This window comes from Anopheles darlingi, chromosome 3 (genome assembly GCF_943734745.1).
Source record: "Anopheles darlingi chromosome 3, idAnoDarlMG_H_01, whole genome shotgun sequence".
Classification (NCBI taxonomy): Eukaryota; Metazoa; Arthropoda; class Insecta; order Diptera; family Culicidae; genus Anopheles; species Anopheles darlingi.
In genome coordinates this window covers 49,914,542-49,929,541 of record NC_064875.1, presented here as the reverse complement: position 1 = coordinate 49,929,541, position 15,000 = coordinate 49,914,542, and the positions used below count along the sequence as shown (strand labels likewise).

Genomic DNA, 15,000 nt, shown 5'->3' with positions numbered 1-15,000 from the left:
AACCAAGTGACTCATCATCATCATCATCATCATTGGACTGGTTTACTCCGCCATTCGCCGCTCTAGTTGGACATTATCTCGTTGGCGCGACGTTAGTGAACAGGTGACAGTGGACTGAGTGGGACTGAGCCGGTGAAAAGGGAGAGGTCGGGTTCTTGGACTCGTATGACTCATACGCTCGTCTATCGCTATAGCTGGATTCGTGAAGATCATTCAGTGCCAGTTGCGTTAGCATCTTCGCTTATCCAGCGTTCAACATCCGACTCGCAAGTGGTTTAACACGTGTGTTAACGAAATTTCTTCGATTTTCTTCCCGTTCCGGCCACAGCGTTCCGTTGAGCGGTCGCAGTCTTGATGATCGTCCGTTGGCGCCACTCGTAGGTTAGTGTTTTATTTGGGGTGTTCGATTCCACTGATCTGGGCTGAGCTGGCACCGTCAGCGAAAGTGGGAGTGCGAAACTCCGAAAGTGCTTCTCTGTCAGGCTCATCACGTCCTTCACCTCCTCCTCCTCCTCCGCCTACCTCTACTTTCAAGTGTTCAGGTGAGTTGTTTGGAAGGTACCGTATGCTCATCTTGTGAGGAATTTGCACTCCGTTCTGCTGCGGATCTGCGCGCGATAACCTCGTTTTCGAGGCCATTGTTCGTTCGAAGCCGGCCTGTACACAAACACCAAGTGCCAAAGCCGTGCCGGACAAACACTTATCAGGTCGCGCGTCAAGAGCGTAAGAGCGTCCAAGACTTGTGGGCTTAAACGGTACGCGATAAAGTGATTTGCTACCGGTGTGGGCCGTTTTTAAATCGTGGTTCTGCCTTGATGTGGCTTTGAAGTCCTGAAGAGGCCAGGGACATTCTGTTGAAAAAAAAAAATGGGGAAAAATTTTCTTCAAAAAAAAAATAGGAAAAAAAGGACTAAGTAGGCGAAAGGAGAAGGAAGAACCACACTTACACTGTCACCTGCAGTTTGATTTATCAATAACGAGTTGGAACGGAACCTTCTAACTACACACACACACACACACACACACACACACACTCTCTCTCTCGCTGGCGCACTCTTTTTCTCTCCCTCAAGGAGCCCGAGGAGTCCCAAAAAACCTACCCGAAAAAAGGACTTTCCAACGATAACACGTTACTATGGCGAGCGTACCGTTCCGTCACACCCCAACCGAGAAACCCTCCCCTCTCCCCTTTCCGGCAAATCCGAAGCATAAAGGGTGCAAGTGGCTTCGGATGTTTGTTGTTCACGACCACGACGTAGCACGGTTCGACTGCCAGGAGAATGGGTTGTTTTTGTGGGTTGTTTTCAGCAAAACATTCCACCGTTCGATCTGGATCTTTGGCACCGCACGGCCAAACGGTCGGCCGTGGGAAAACGGTTGTGGCAGGTGGCCAGACCATAGAGGGTTCCCGCGTTCCCGCGTTCGGCACCTAATGCGTTAACCGTGCCACGACATGCAACGACGAAAACACGAATAAACAAACTGCATTCATTAATCGCCAACCGGGCGAGCGAGCTGCTAAACCCCGCCGACCAGGCATTCGGATTAGGAGGAGGCGAGAGATCGCGATCGTGAAACAAGGGCCCGATTTTCCCTTCCCCCGCGGGGAGAGGGCGAGCCACCGTTTTGTGTGCCGGGAAAGTGAGAAAAAGATGGGGTAGCATCGATGGAAGATTGATGTTGATAAGGTGGTGGGAAGTGCTGCTGCTGTAGATTCCCCTTTTTGCTTGCTGCCTTATTCCCTGTTACTTCCAGGGAATAGGTTGACCAATAAGATGGTCAAGTATTTGATAATTTAGATAAAGAAATGAAGAAAAAGTGTTACGAAAAAAATACGCGCAAAAAACCAAAAAAATAGATACTATTCAGAGCTAATGAAGTTGTTCTAAACAACTGGGTTGGAGGGGTAGAGGGGCTCGCCATTTATCGCTCAACTCACGATCGCACACCCCTCCACCGTACGCCCCGAAGGGATAACAGGCATCATCAGCAGCAGCATCGCATCATCAGAAAATGCACAAAAGATTTATCGCACGAAATGCTCGTGCCGATGTGTGGCGTGTGATTCTTGTTTCCGCTCTCACGAGCCCGAGCGGGCGATCCATGTGCCCGACAAAGTGCTGCGCAACAGCATCACCGGCAGCAACAACAACATTGCATGACTAATCTAATTTATCGTCTCGAGTAGCAGCAACAACGGGAGCATCACAAGCCGATCACACACTTACGTTACAAACACGTTTTCCCTACGGAAGATAGCGTCCTTGGGCACCCTTCATGGCATCAAACATCGGGCAAGATCTTCCGCTAAATGAGGTCCCAAAAAGGGATGCACCACCCGGGGGGGGGGGACCAACCGCCATTGCCAGACCAGACCAGGCAAACAAAGTTCGATACTCGGAACTCGAAACCGGCAACCGGTACGGTCAAGGAACTCCGGGTGGAGCGTCATCTAACGCTCCGCTTTACGAGCCAATTCCCCCGTCGAGTGCGACACTCGGTGCGAATTCGGAATGAGCGGATCGCGCATTCACACCACGTCGCCCTAAGGCCGGTGTGTGTGTGTGTGTCCGTGTGTGCGCGCGCGTGGAGTGTTGGTCTTCGGTACGACCCTTTTAGAGGCAGAAACCCCGGACTGGCAGCTGCCAGTGAACCAGTGGCTTCGACCAGAGACCAAAGCTTAACCTTCGAACTGCGCTGCGCTCGCGATCTTCGCCCGCAAGCAAGCAAGCAAGCAAGCAAGAAGGGCCCCAACGTCGAGGACCATCAATTTGCATTCGCCATTCGTGGCCACCGACGACGACCACGACCTCTAAAACGGTCACGCGAAGGCGAAAACGTGTGTCAAGTGCGGTCGGTGGCTGCATAAACCTCCCACCCTCCACCCCTGCTTGATCTTCTTGAAGAACTCGCACGCACCTACCTTCCCCTCTACACCCCTTTACCGCGCCTTCTGTGGGTGGTACGTGAAGATAATTTTTTCCTCAAAATTAGCGAAATAATTTATTCCCGATCCACAACAGAACCGGTGCGATGTGGTTAATGCTGGCTGGGTCTTCCCGAGGGTGGTGTGCGATCGCTCCTTCCTCCTTTGCTTTGGTTTGTTTGGTCCCGTTTCGCTGACACTCGTCGATCATCGTCGCTGCTCGTCATCATTCGATCGTTTGCACGCGCTCGTTTTGACAGCAACAGGGGGTCCCGGGCGTCAGCACAAATGGTTGGTTGCCAGTTCGCGCTTCTCTTCTCGGTGCTCTTTGTGCATCGGTATTACTCCGGCTAATTGTCACCTCTTTGTCTTTTGGACGGGGGAGGACTGGCGGTTCAGCGGTGGTCCGTTATGCAAATCCTCGTTCCACGTCGCTGCAGACCGGCACAACGATGACTCGACGGGCTGGACTGGTCACTGGTCTTCAGATCTTCCGGATATTTGTTTGCTTGATGATCAATCAATCAACGCGCGTGTGTGAATTATGATTAGCGAAGCGAAAGTGGTCTAAGGAGGTAAAAGGTTTTCGGCTGCAGGATGAGTGTTTCGATTGCTAAAAGCCTGATTCGCTAATTCGATTTAACGTTTAACTGTCTTCGCTGTTTTCCTTCTACTGTTTCGACTTTAAAGAAGCAGTGTGCTAATCAATGTTTTATTAGACCATCTCGTAGTGCATTAGGTTCCAATCTATGAATCAGTAGCTGAAGTTATATATATATAGATCAAGATTCACAAGATCATCGAGAACAGGAACTAACATAAAGTTTCAGTTGCTCTGTTACCTTAACATGAATTACTTTTTGCCAATATTAGAATAGTCGCAATACAAAAAAACGACTATCTTTGGCGAACGATCCATCTGAGAACTGAATCCAAACTGAGGCCAGCATTGTATCGAGCTCTACTATAATAACCAACAGCCTCGCTCTCCGATAGGGCATCTGTTGTTGGTGGCTTTGAATTGCAGATGCTCCAATTTCCCCGATGGCGTCCAGGAGCTCTGGCACCTGTTCCCTTCTCCGTCAAAGCGCACCCCACTCTGGTGGCCAATCCTAACGCTAACGGTGTGTGTTTGGAATGTGTTGATAACACGCAGTACCACCGACCATTACAGCGACAATTCGGAATAGGGCGATGAAAATGAAATGTTTGCATGCTCGCCATTGCTCAACCCACCGGCCGCCTTGTCCGCGACCCAACATTGTCCGCGACGGCAAACCAATAGATTAGATAGGAAACCTACCTACCTTTCCTCATAGACCCCACGATATACTAACCGGTATGGGTGAGGCTGGTGCTGCACACTAATTTCGCAAGCACCACCACGAACAACAGCAACAACAGCAACAACAACGTCACTAGAAGTCAGGTGTGGAACGATCGGCGACGGGAAAGGTCTGCAGCGCTAGCCACTACTGCGTTGTGTTCGTTCGTAGATAAGACCCGGGGGTAATTGTCACCGAGTACTATCGAACAAACACACGGAGTGCGCGTTTGCGTGTGTGGTGCTTGGTGGTGGAGGCTGACCGGCACGCGCGATAAGCCCGACGAGCGCTGCGCTGCGTCACCTACCGTGACCATGATTAGGGTGTATTACCGAATTGATCGAAATCAGGGTTCAAAGCGCTGGAACGGCGCATACCAACACCAACAGTATCCAAAGTCACGATCGCGTTATCGTGCTGATCGTGGAGGGGGTTTAAATGTCACTACCACATCCGGTCAGCATAAAAGAGGTGAGAGGAATAAAAAAGAAATGAAAGAGATGAACCATCATCCCCGTCAGAACCTTGACCATCGACCGATCGCGTCGGTGACAGATAGCGATCACTAGAACGCGTCGTGGAGCAGACAGAGAGAACCAGCCTGAGTGAGAAAGAAAGATAGAGAGCGAGATAGAGACAACAGCGGCTAATGGGGATCGGAAATTTCCCGTCAATTTTCCAACCAATTTCCCAGCAGAACAGCATCTCACCCTGGACTCACACACCAGGGGAGCAGGGGATACACGGTTCGTCTAATCCCCTGCCGTGTGTGTGTGTCTCTGTGTGTTTGCACACATTACTGGCACTACAAAGTGCTGGCCCGCAATTAGTCGTGGCCAGTCGCGGTCGATCGCTCGGTCGTTCTGTGCTCTGTCGTGTGTGCTCTCGTTTCAAATTGCTCTGGAACGGTTGGTGAGCGGCGCGTCCTCTCCGTGTCTCGCGCGTCTCTTTCGCCCCGGCTTTTCCACAACCGGCCAAGGTCGAAAACAAACAGTAGTCAGTGCAGGTGAGGTGCAGGAAGGGAGATGCAGGAGGGTGGTTGAAATAAATTTCAATTTTGTTGTCCAGCGCAGGCGGACTAACGTCAGCGCGCGCGCGTGTGTGTGTGTGTGTGTGTGTGTGTGTGTGTGTGTTGGGAATGGATGCAAGGTGAGCTTCAGTTCTAGTTTGGGCGCGTACGGCAAGGGGTACCACCACCACCGGGTGTGGGTACCGCAATACCGATACGAGAGGTTCGCCTTGCATCGATCACTCTCCCCCTCCCCCCCCCCCCTTGCCCTCATTTTTCCACTCCTCCGTTGTGTCACCTGATTTGTGGCCACAATTTCCGCTCGCGTAGCGGCGGCGCGCAAAAAAAGCTAGGTTAGGTGCACATTCCAGCATTCAACCCCACCGTTTAAACCACAGAAATCGCCTACTACTACGACGACCGACGACTGATCTTCTCCCTTTCCTTCCTGCCTCCCTCTCTTTTATCGTTGCAGAGTTCTAGATGTTGGCCTGAAACTGCCACCCCGTCGTTTTGACCCGAATACGGATCACCCAACACATCATCCAGCTGAGGCAGAGAGAGAGAGAGAGAGAGAGTGCAAGATCGAGCGAGTGAGCAAAGAAGAGTGAGTGTGACACACACACGCGCACACGCACTACTGAGCACGATGATGCTACGGAATCGAAGAGACTGCCGCAACTGCTGCTGTTGCTGCGGGTTGCTGGTTGTCACCCTACTGGTGGCCACCATCCTCGCATCCGGTACCACCGCCACACCAATCCGCGCAACGCCACAGGCCGAGGTAAGTTCTTCCACGGGGGGGTTGGTTCTTGTTGGTAGTTGCATCCAACAGTTGCAGTGGCGTGGGAGGGAATCCAGGATAATGAGCCGCCCATTCCCGGCAATCCACGAAAGCAACACGAATGTTGGCCACTCGCCGCCTCAGCATAAACCAAATGGCCGCTTGAAAGATGAAATTAATTAAACTCAATTCACCGTGGGGTCGCCTCAATTGGAGTGACCGCTTCTTCTAGCTACGGGCACCAGCTCCACTCCCAAACCAGGCGACCGCGACCGGCGACCGCGACCGGCGACGCTATCAACACCCCGACCAGCGGAGTGCCAGCCGCTCATATTTGTCTCAATCGCAATCGCGGTTTGTGTATGCATCTCCATCTCCATGTATGGCCATCTCCATGTATGGCCATCACCCTCCCCCCCCCCCCCCCCTTGGTGTGGAGGGTCGTCCGGTGCACCACCGAGAACAGGTTATCGCGAGCGCATACCCAAGTGGTTGCGACTCGGAAGTCGCACCTCGGTCGCGCTCGTAGCTTATGGTTAGTTGTCCCCAACCGTGGCGTTCACCAATATGGACTAACTGGCTGGCTGGCTGGCTGGCTGGCTGGCTATCTTCGCCGCTTACACACGCTAATGGCCTTTTAATGATGGCATCCGCCACCAAAATGACGGTTATTTTTCGGGATACAGAAAAGGGGAAAAATGAAGATATTCATTTTTCGGTCACTGCAGCAGCCTGTTGCCCGGTGTTGATGGTGGTGTTGATTAATGCCACTCATCAACCCGAACACAGCGAACACCGCACGCAACCTGACGGTTCGATTACTTTATCTTTCAATTTTGGGGGGTGGCCATGATGGTGTGGCTCTCGCTTCGATCGATCCGATCGCCATTCACTTAACCACTCGATGGAACCATCGTTTTGATCGTCGATAAGTGGTGTGTGTTTAGTAGCTTCACTTACTTATGCTTCCTAGACTCTGTAGAGCGCCGAAAAAGTTGTTTGTTTGTTTATCGTTTGCGTCGTGGACGCTTTGCGGTACCATAACCTCACAAAACATGGCCACTGCATCGAACGCTAATGAAAAGGTACAAATGGAAATGGAAGCCCGATATTAAGGACTCGCCTCAAACCGGCCCGGATGATGGGTAGTAATGACATTGAAGCTAGCTAATACTTACTTACTGCCGTCGTCGTCCTTACCTTGTCGTCGACCATCGCACGTCGTTCGCTGCCGTCCGTTTGTCGTCAAACTCCTGGAGGTTGGCAATAAATTTCTCGAGCAATTTGTCGTGGGTCAATGTTTTTTTTCTCTCTTCTTTTTATGCTTTTGTATCTAATAATTTATGTCACGTATGCACCCCACGTGGCCAGCTGCTGCAAGAACGCTACGCAGCCCACCGCTGACACTGCATACGGTACACGGTAAATCACGGGGCACAGCCTTGTGGCCAGGTGCACCGCACATTCCAGTTTATTGCAAAGGACAGCGCATTTGATCGAATGCATCCTTCGCCTGGAATATGTGACCACGTGTGCGAGACCTCGGTACTGATAGGCAGACTTTAGGGGGCGAAAGCGTCTTGGCTCTGACACTTTCTCCCGCTTGGTCGCCATTTTTAAAGTCCCTGAAGTCGCCCTGAAGGGAAGAGCCTTCGGTACCAAAGGGGAAGGTCAGTTGGTTGGCATATTAATGGAATGGATTGGCGCTCCCCTACTGCTGCTGCTGCAACTGCTTTGCTATTTTCATACCACGTACGCGCCGCTCCGGCGTGGCATTCAGAAATAGGATTTCCAGACGACCGACGACGACTTGTCTCCCTCCGGGGGGGTGCTCCTTGGCGACAAACATAGCCACTACTGTGCAGGGTTGCGTGAACCGTGCGCTGAACGATGGTGCTACTGAAAGGACACAACCCGTTAGGCATTGTGTCGCTATTCCTGGTTGCTCGGAGAAGCTATTCCCGGGTTTTGCATGGAGTTGCGATCCGCTTTTACCGAATGCGAAAATAGTACTCCAACGAAACGGAATGTTTGACGACGAATTCGTTGCTCGGTGAAGCTCCTCGATGGCCGCCCGGTGGCCATTGTACCTTCGCTTGGTTCGCTTCGGTATCGATTTTCCCAAAACACCAACGCTGCCGCCACCGACGACGACGACGACGCCTTGTCACCTTAAGGGATGTACAGAGGGCCTCCTCGCCTCCTGGCCTTAAGGATTTGGAGTTTTCCTTTTGGCGCTTGGCGTCGTTCTCGGCCCCCACATTTACCTTTTTATAGCCACAGCCCAGCCCCAGCCCGTAGGTCAACGTTCTCGGCGTAGCGGTTGCTGCCCTCGCACATCGCACGCGGGGTTTTCCGATTTTTCGGGAGTGACGTTGGTTAATTATGCTTCCGATTTCGACGGAGACGGTGGCACCTGGGAGGTCTGACCGGTGTGCGAAGGAGACGGAATAGGAATAAAAAGGTAGTTCCCTCCCTCTGGTGCCAGTGCGGAGCCTGTCTGGCATCGACCTCGGTTCCACAACCTTGTAGCTCCTTCCATGCTTGTACTTAACCAACCCTGTGGGGCCTGTGCGTGGTTAGGAAGCTCCCGGTTCCGTTGTGACCACAACACGGTTGCGGTTGCGTGACTTGGTCAGTTGTTTTACATTTTTGTAGCAAAGGACAGGCACACAACGAACTAGATCCAACCTTGCTCTATGACCCTTGTTGGTCTCTGAATGTGTTCCCTATCCGTATGTATGTAAATGCCATCGGGGGACTGCCCGTTGACTGAGCTCCCCAAAAAACACACCCAGCTACTCCCAGTGGGGGGGCATTATGGACCGCCATCGCGGCAGAACTTCATGGCTTTCGGCGCATGATAGTTCAATTCATTTGCTGTACATGGTAGCACCTTACAAACGCCTGCTTTGTGGCTTTGCAGAAGTAAAAGAACTTCCTTCATCATCCATTGACGAAATGACGTCACTGCATCCGCTTTTCCTTCTGCTTCTCATCGCTGGCTCAATGACTTTCGTTGATGAATCATCATCACCGCGTGGCCGCTCGCACGGCACCTCCCCACGTACACGCCGAAACCGGGCAATCCGGTCTTCATTCCTGGAAGTCACCGTGAGTAATGAGCAACCCGGCTCAAGGAGCCGGCGCTCCACTCGGATCGATAAGCTGAAAGCACGAGCAGGGAAGAATGTTTTTCGGACGAATAATCGTAACAAATTGGGAGGACGATCCATGGCGCAGGGCGATCGTTGGCGATCAAAATAGAACAGCGTATGGTCGGGATGCGCAGTCAGCGGTTTTTTTTGCAGCGTTCGATGATTTGTAAAAATCGCACGCACCAGCGATGAGGAATCGATATTCGCTAGAACGATCGATCGATCGAACCGGGAAGTAAAACCCGTTGCAACTTACCGAAGACAAAGAGTCGCCAGGGTTGGCTTGCTGCCAGCTGCAGCTGTCTTGTAGCTATATATCGCCTACACACAGAGGTGTGTGTACGTGCCTTCTATGTGTCATCTTCGATCGTAAGTTAAACATGCATGGTGGAGGGCAGTGAATCATCGGGCGCGCGGCGGCGTTCCTGGAAGAAAGGGCAGCTGCCGGCGCGGCGTGCGGCCATTGTGACCGAGCTGTGTCTCTCTCTCTCTCTGTCGCGAGATCGGAATCGCACACAACCGCTAACCGCTAAACCGCTGCTGACACCTCGTCTAACGTGTCGCCATTTAAAGGGTTTGATCTTTAACTTGTCCATCCAATTAGCAGTCCTAATGAATTGTGCACCGTCGCACCTCGTCGCGCTCGCAAATGGTGGGCCCATTAAGTCGATCCGCATGCGCGCATAACATGCACGGCGATCGCCGGTGAGGAATCAGGAAATCACACTCCAACTCCTGTACCGACCGATGTAGCAGAAAAAAAAAGGTCAATCTGGCAATGGTCATCCTCGTACGGAAAACAGTAACGTTATGTAACTCACCAATCGATCGAAGAGACCGCGACTTCCGCATCGCTCGCTGGTTCTAGACAAGAGTAATCGATACACTTCCAGCATCTTCTGTCGTCTAGTCGTTCTAGCGCACTAATGAGCTAATGCCACGGTGGACAGGCCGTTGACGTGGTGGCTCATTACTCCTTACGTCCGCAGCAGCCCTTACCCGATAGGAAGTTAATGCTGCAATGTTTGCGCTTCTGCTGTGCGCACACTATATGCGGTAAAGGTAGTTGGGCATTACTCATGGTGGGCAACAGGAAACTCTCCTCGTCGTCGTCGTCGTCGTCACCGATATCGATAGAATCGGGCGGGCTTGGTCCGTGCGAGCAAATGTCCGTTTGTTGGCCGCGGTCATAGTATTGAGCTGCGCCCCGGGGTGCACTATCAGCAGTCGACACAACCACGTATCGGAGACTCACCCACCACCACGATAAGGGTCCGGTGAAGGTTAACGGTTACGCTTCTATGCAATGCGAAGAAAGGCTCCTCCTCCTCCTCCTCGTTCCTCGTTTCGTCACTTTCGTGGGTAGACGGAAAGGGTTTGGCGGGAATGATAAGCCACCACCGTCAAGGGGATGGTACACTACCTCCGTGTATCACCTTGCAGCGATAGTGGGCGATGTACTCGCGATAACTACACACCGAACCGAGCGGTCGACCAGCGCTCAAGGTCGGTTCCCCGAAAAGAGAAGAGCGTTCACTACATTCCCACCCATCCCAGGGCCCAGACCGATGGACAATGCTACAACAATTCGTATTGGAATGGTTCTCCACGACCACGGCACCGCATGAAGCATGACCTACATTCCCGTACTCCCGGACGGTAGCCATGTGCTCAATTACCCAAACCCAAACCCCAAACCACTACCATCGTGGGACAGAGAGGTTACGGGGCACTAGTACCACTGATAATGCCGATAAGCTACCGAAAGATGAGCGGTCAAGAAGTAGTCTTAGTCCAGTCCAGTAAGCGGACGCCAATCGGATGCTTCCTCATTCAGAATCGGCTGACGTCGTCTGAGCCGCTTCATCACCACCACCACTAACCTGCTCCGATCTGCTAACTCATCAGCTACTCAAGCTGGGCGGCACACTGGGAAGGCGGGGTGGCTTAACAATAATCAATCGCCGACCGCCGTTTTGTAGCCGTCGAACATGTTTTCATGCTGGGCCCGGCCGCTCGTGAGCAATCATTCGTGATTACCGTCGTCTTTGGAATGACGCGGCGCCGCCGCATGGAACAGTTGATCGATGCGACAGGAGGTTTGGGGACGGGGGTGTTGAACAGTGGTTCAATGAGAACCTGGCGCTGATGTGTGGTGTGCGCTGTGTCGTGATGCTATTGTGATGCGTCATTTGTTGATGTACCGAAGAGCATTGTGAAGAGTACTTCTTTTTTTGCTGTTTGTTTGCTTCTCTCTCTGTGATAGTTGATAGATGATCGTAGTTTGAGCTTCATCAGCTTTTCGTCTCGTCGTGTTTGGTATTTTTTCACGAGTTCTACTCACGCGTTTTGTTGACATTTTAATTTGTTTGCTCGTTGTGCAGTTTATTAATTATTCGTTTTAATTTAATTGTTTTTTTTTATATTTTTGTATTTTTATAAAACTGCTTCAACTACCTTATTTCAAAGTGACCTAATTGAAGTGTGTTGAAATCATTAAATGAAAAGCATTTTGAAAATCAAGTAATATATAACTTACAATCTAATTATTCAAGTTATCTTCTATCCATCGAGTTCCTGCTACTTCTTGTTTTCGAAACAAAAACCCCTGTTTTAAACAACAAACCGATTTCGTTCACATCCCTCCATTAAGATCACCATCAAGCAATACATCAAAACAGGGGGTTTCCCCTTCCGGGTTCGCGCTTGCATCGGCTAGCGGCTATCGCCATCGGTCTGGGCAAACATTGAAAACATTGGTGCGCGGCACGTGTACCGCACGGTCCACCACCCGGTCTGCAACACATTAACGTCAGCAGCAGCAGCAGCAGCCCACCACATGGCGTGCACCATTAACTTAATGAAATACCAATGTGACAATGCAAATCCAGTGTCATTCATGCGCACGCCAGCTATCTATGCTGAGGCTTTGTTTCATTTCTTTCCACTCCAGCCAATCAACTCTTTCTCGCCGACAGCAGCAGCAGCTCTGGTAGTAGTGGCAGTAGTGGTAGTAGTAGTAGTAGGTAGCAGCGTAATCTGTAGTAGTACCTCGGCGCGTTCATCTAATCGATAGGGAAGCTCGACGCGGCGAAGGTCCACTGGCGTGCGAGTTGAACGAACTTTGGCGTCACCTAGATTGGAGCGATGGGGTGCGCAATGTTCCGCGTTCTGCTGCTCTCCGATTGGTCGCTTGCATTGGCATAATATTTTCCTCGAGCGTCTCCGGTGATCAAGAGCAACTCCAGAAGCAGCACCAGAAGCAGTAGTAGAGGTAGTAGTTGGCTACCGGTTCTTTGTTTTCCCTCCCAAAGAACGCCAACCGGTCGCGCCAATGAAAAGCTCTCACGCTAAGGCTCCATGTTCCCAGACCCTCTTGTGTTGGGAGCTTTTTCGGTGACCTCGCGGTGTCGCACTGTGAAAAGCGTCACCACATTTGCACGGACAGTCCCAACCAAACCAACCAACCGGCTCACCGACCGATGGCATTGGCCGCGAGAGAGTTCATTTCGCGCTGGAGCTGAAGTCAGGCCCTGCCTGAGCTAGGGTCATCGTCGTCGTCATCGTCATCGTCATCGTCATCGTCAGCGGGTTTATGATTTTTCATTGCCAACCCTCACACTCACGCACCGTACCCCACCCCCACCATCTCTTTCTCTCTGTCGCTCTCCGTTGTACTCGTTGTCGGAATCTGTCGGATTCATTCTGACTGCAGAGAGGGATGAGCTTTGATTTACTATTCATGCACCGGCGGATTTGACCTACAGCCAGTCCCCCACCACCACCACCAACACCACTACTGGGGCAGGGAAGTAGTGGGGTAGCTTACACCCCCTCGCCACCACCCCTTCTGCCATACTCGGCAACACTATGTTTCTGTGTTAATGATGGTTGTGTTGCTGGATTTGCTGGACGCTGCTGCGCCGGAGTTCCGGACGCCGCTGCTATGTAGTATGTAGGAAGTGCGCCGATCCGGACACGCCTGAGATGCGATTAACCTTCCGCGTTGATGTGTTTATTGATTACAAATGAGCTGAGCCGCGCCGTCGCTCGCTTCCCCATTTTTCTGCTGAGCGTCGTCGTCATGCTGCGTTGTTGTTTACTGCAAAATGCGACAATTACGTGCAATCGGTACCATCTTTCGGTTTTCACCAGGTCCGGTAACCACTTTGGGGGGGGAGGTGCACCGATTAGTATCGCCCTCCACCTCCCCCCCGTTCCGTTACAGTCAGCATCATTGATCGAAATGATGCTGACTGGCTGTATGAGTGGCGACCTCGGTGAGCGTTTTGCATGCGGTAATTTGAGTGTAATTTGAAAGTAGCAGAGAAGGGCGGAGACGAGGGAGGGGTAGGTGGTATAGAGAGAACGGTACACCTGAAGCGCTGTAGCGGAACGGGACCGTTTGAATTCTAGTTGCATTTCAACTTCATTTACGGCGCTCTCAATGCTAGAAACGGTTTAATCCGTCAATCTGTCTGTCAAACTTTGATCACCAAGAATAAATTTGGTTTTCGAACATAGTAGCTCTTGAAATAATAAATAGAGAGGATACTAAACAAATGTAGAGTAATAAAATAACGGAAAAGTATTAAGAAACTGCATTCGTTCATTTAAATGTAAACACTGATAACATCTTTTCTGTAAAACACAAAATTCTGTTCTGTCAATCAACGTCTTCGATGCTCCATTCGATGTGTTTTTTGCATCATTCTACAAAGTCACTCTCATACGCCACACTTTATTTCGTATTCTACTCAGAACGAATGGAATCCTCGCGAATGTAACGCTCGCAAGAAATTATTCTGAAGATTTCCATTGTTTCCTGTGCCGCTATTGTTTTAAAGGTAGCAATGCAATGTGACGCGACGTGAATTCGCCCAGCCGCACACGAGATTGGCACGAGAACGATCGTAAAGCGAGCTGCACGAGCTATTTTCACCTGCACCAGAAGCTGCAATCGTCACGAAGTATATCTAGAAGCGCCATGGCGAGCATGGGACAATGGGGCTCCAATGGGACCGCAAATCTCGCTCGGCTCGCGAGATGAGCAGAGACACCATTTTTGGGCCGAGGCAAATGTTTGTCAGATGATTCAGGCGTGGCAACAATGAGTAGAACAAACAGCACGAGTGAGCCGACGTGACACGGAGCACTCGGTACCGCCTGACATCCGACAACCTGACTGCAAGGCTACGTAACCTCCAACGTGGCACGGCATAATGCGCACGAATCAAAAAACACTTGATAACCGGGCCAACAGCCACTTCTCAAACACCCATCCCACCGTCAACCGTAAGAGCGCTCACTTGCATTTAAACACCATTTACGCCATCGATCTCACATCTGAAGGAGATCATCAATATTTGAGTGCGATCTGGTGCGCCATCTGGTGCAGCACGCCAGACGAACGTTTTGCCGGAGTGGCGCACCAGATCGTGACTGTAGCCTGGCGGCGACCCTCTCGATTTATGACTTCCTCTCCGCGGCTCGTCCGGAATGAGCAAATTACTACTTTCGAGCCCCTAGTCTGGCCTTGCCTGGCACGTGCCAACACCAGCGCTCCCTAAACGCCGCCGATGGGTTACATCACACAGCGTATCATCGCCTCCAGGGAGCGTTCCCTCAGGACATGCCGCATCCCATCGCATCCGACTCGAGCGAGCTGTTGCGTTCCAGATGCAACACCTTCAAGGCTCGCCGTCCAGTACCAAAGGGGACCTTACTCCTACCACTGCCACTGGCAGTAATTCCGGGCCAGCGGGAACAGTTTGATATTTTTAGACGGAGCGACCTCG

At 51.5% G+C, this 15,000-nt stretch overlaps 1 protein-coding gene across 8 annotated transcripts in view; it reads left to right on the top strand.

Moving 5' to 3' along the window:
* Positions 1-15,000, top strand: part of LOC125957979 (matrix metalloproteinase-14) — a 23,890-nt gene that overhangs the window by 389 nt on the left and 8,501 nt on the right. For 5 of the 8 annotated variants that reach the window (XM_049691066.1, XM_049691071.1, XM_049691070.1 and 2 more), the window contains 2 exons: positions 329-542; positions 5,736-6,044. In XM_049691066.1, the coding sequence (XP_049547023.1) occupies positions 5,910-6,044 (135 nt within the window). In that variant the 5' untranslated portion in view covers positions 329-542; positions 5,736-5,909. Of the gene's footprint in view, positions 1-328; positions 543-594; positions 756-5,138; positions 5,258-5,735; positions 6,045-15,000 lie in introns of those variants that run through there. The other 3 variants (XM_049691068.1, XM_049691069.1, XM_049691067.1) reach the window with 3 other exon arrangements.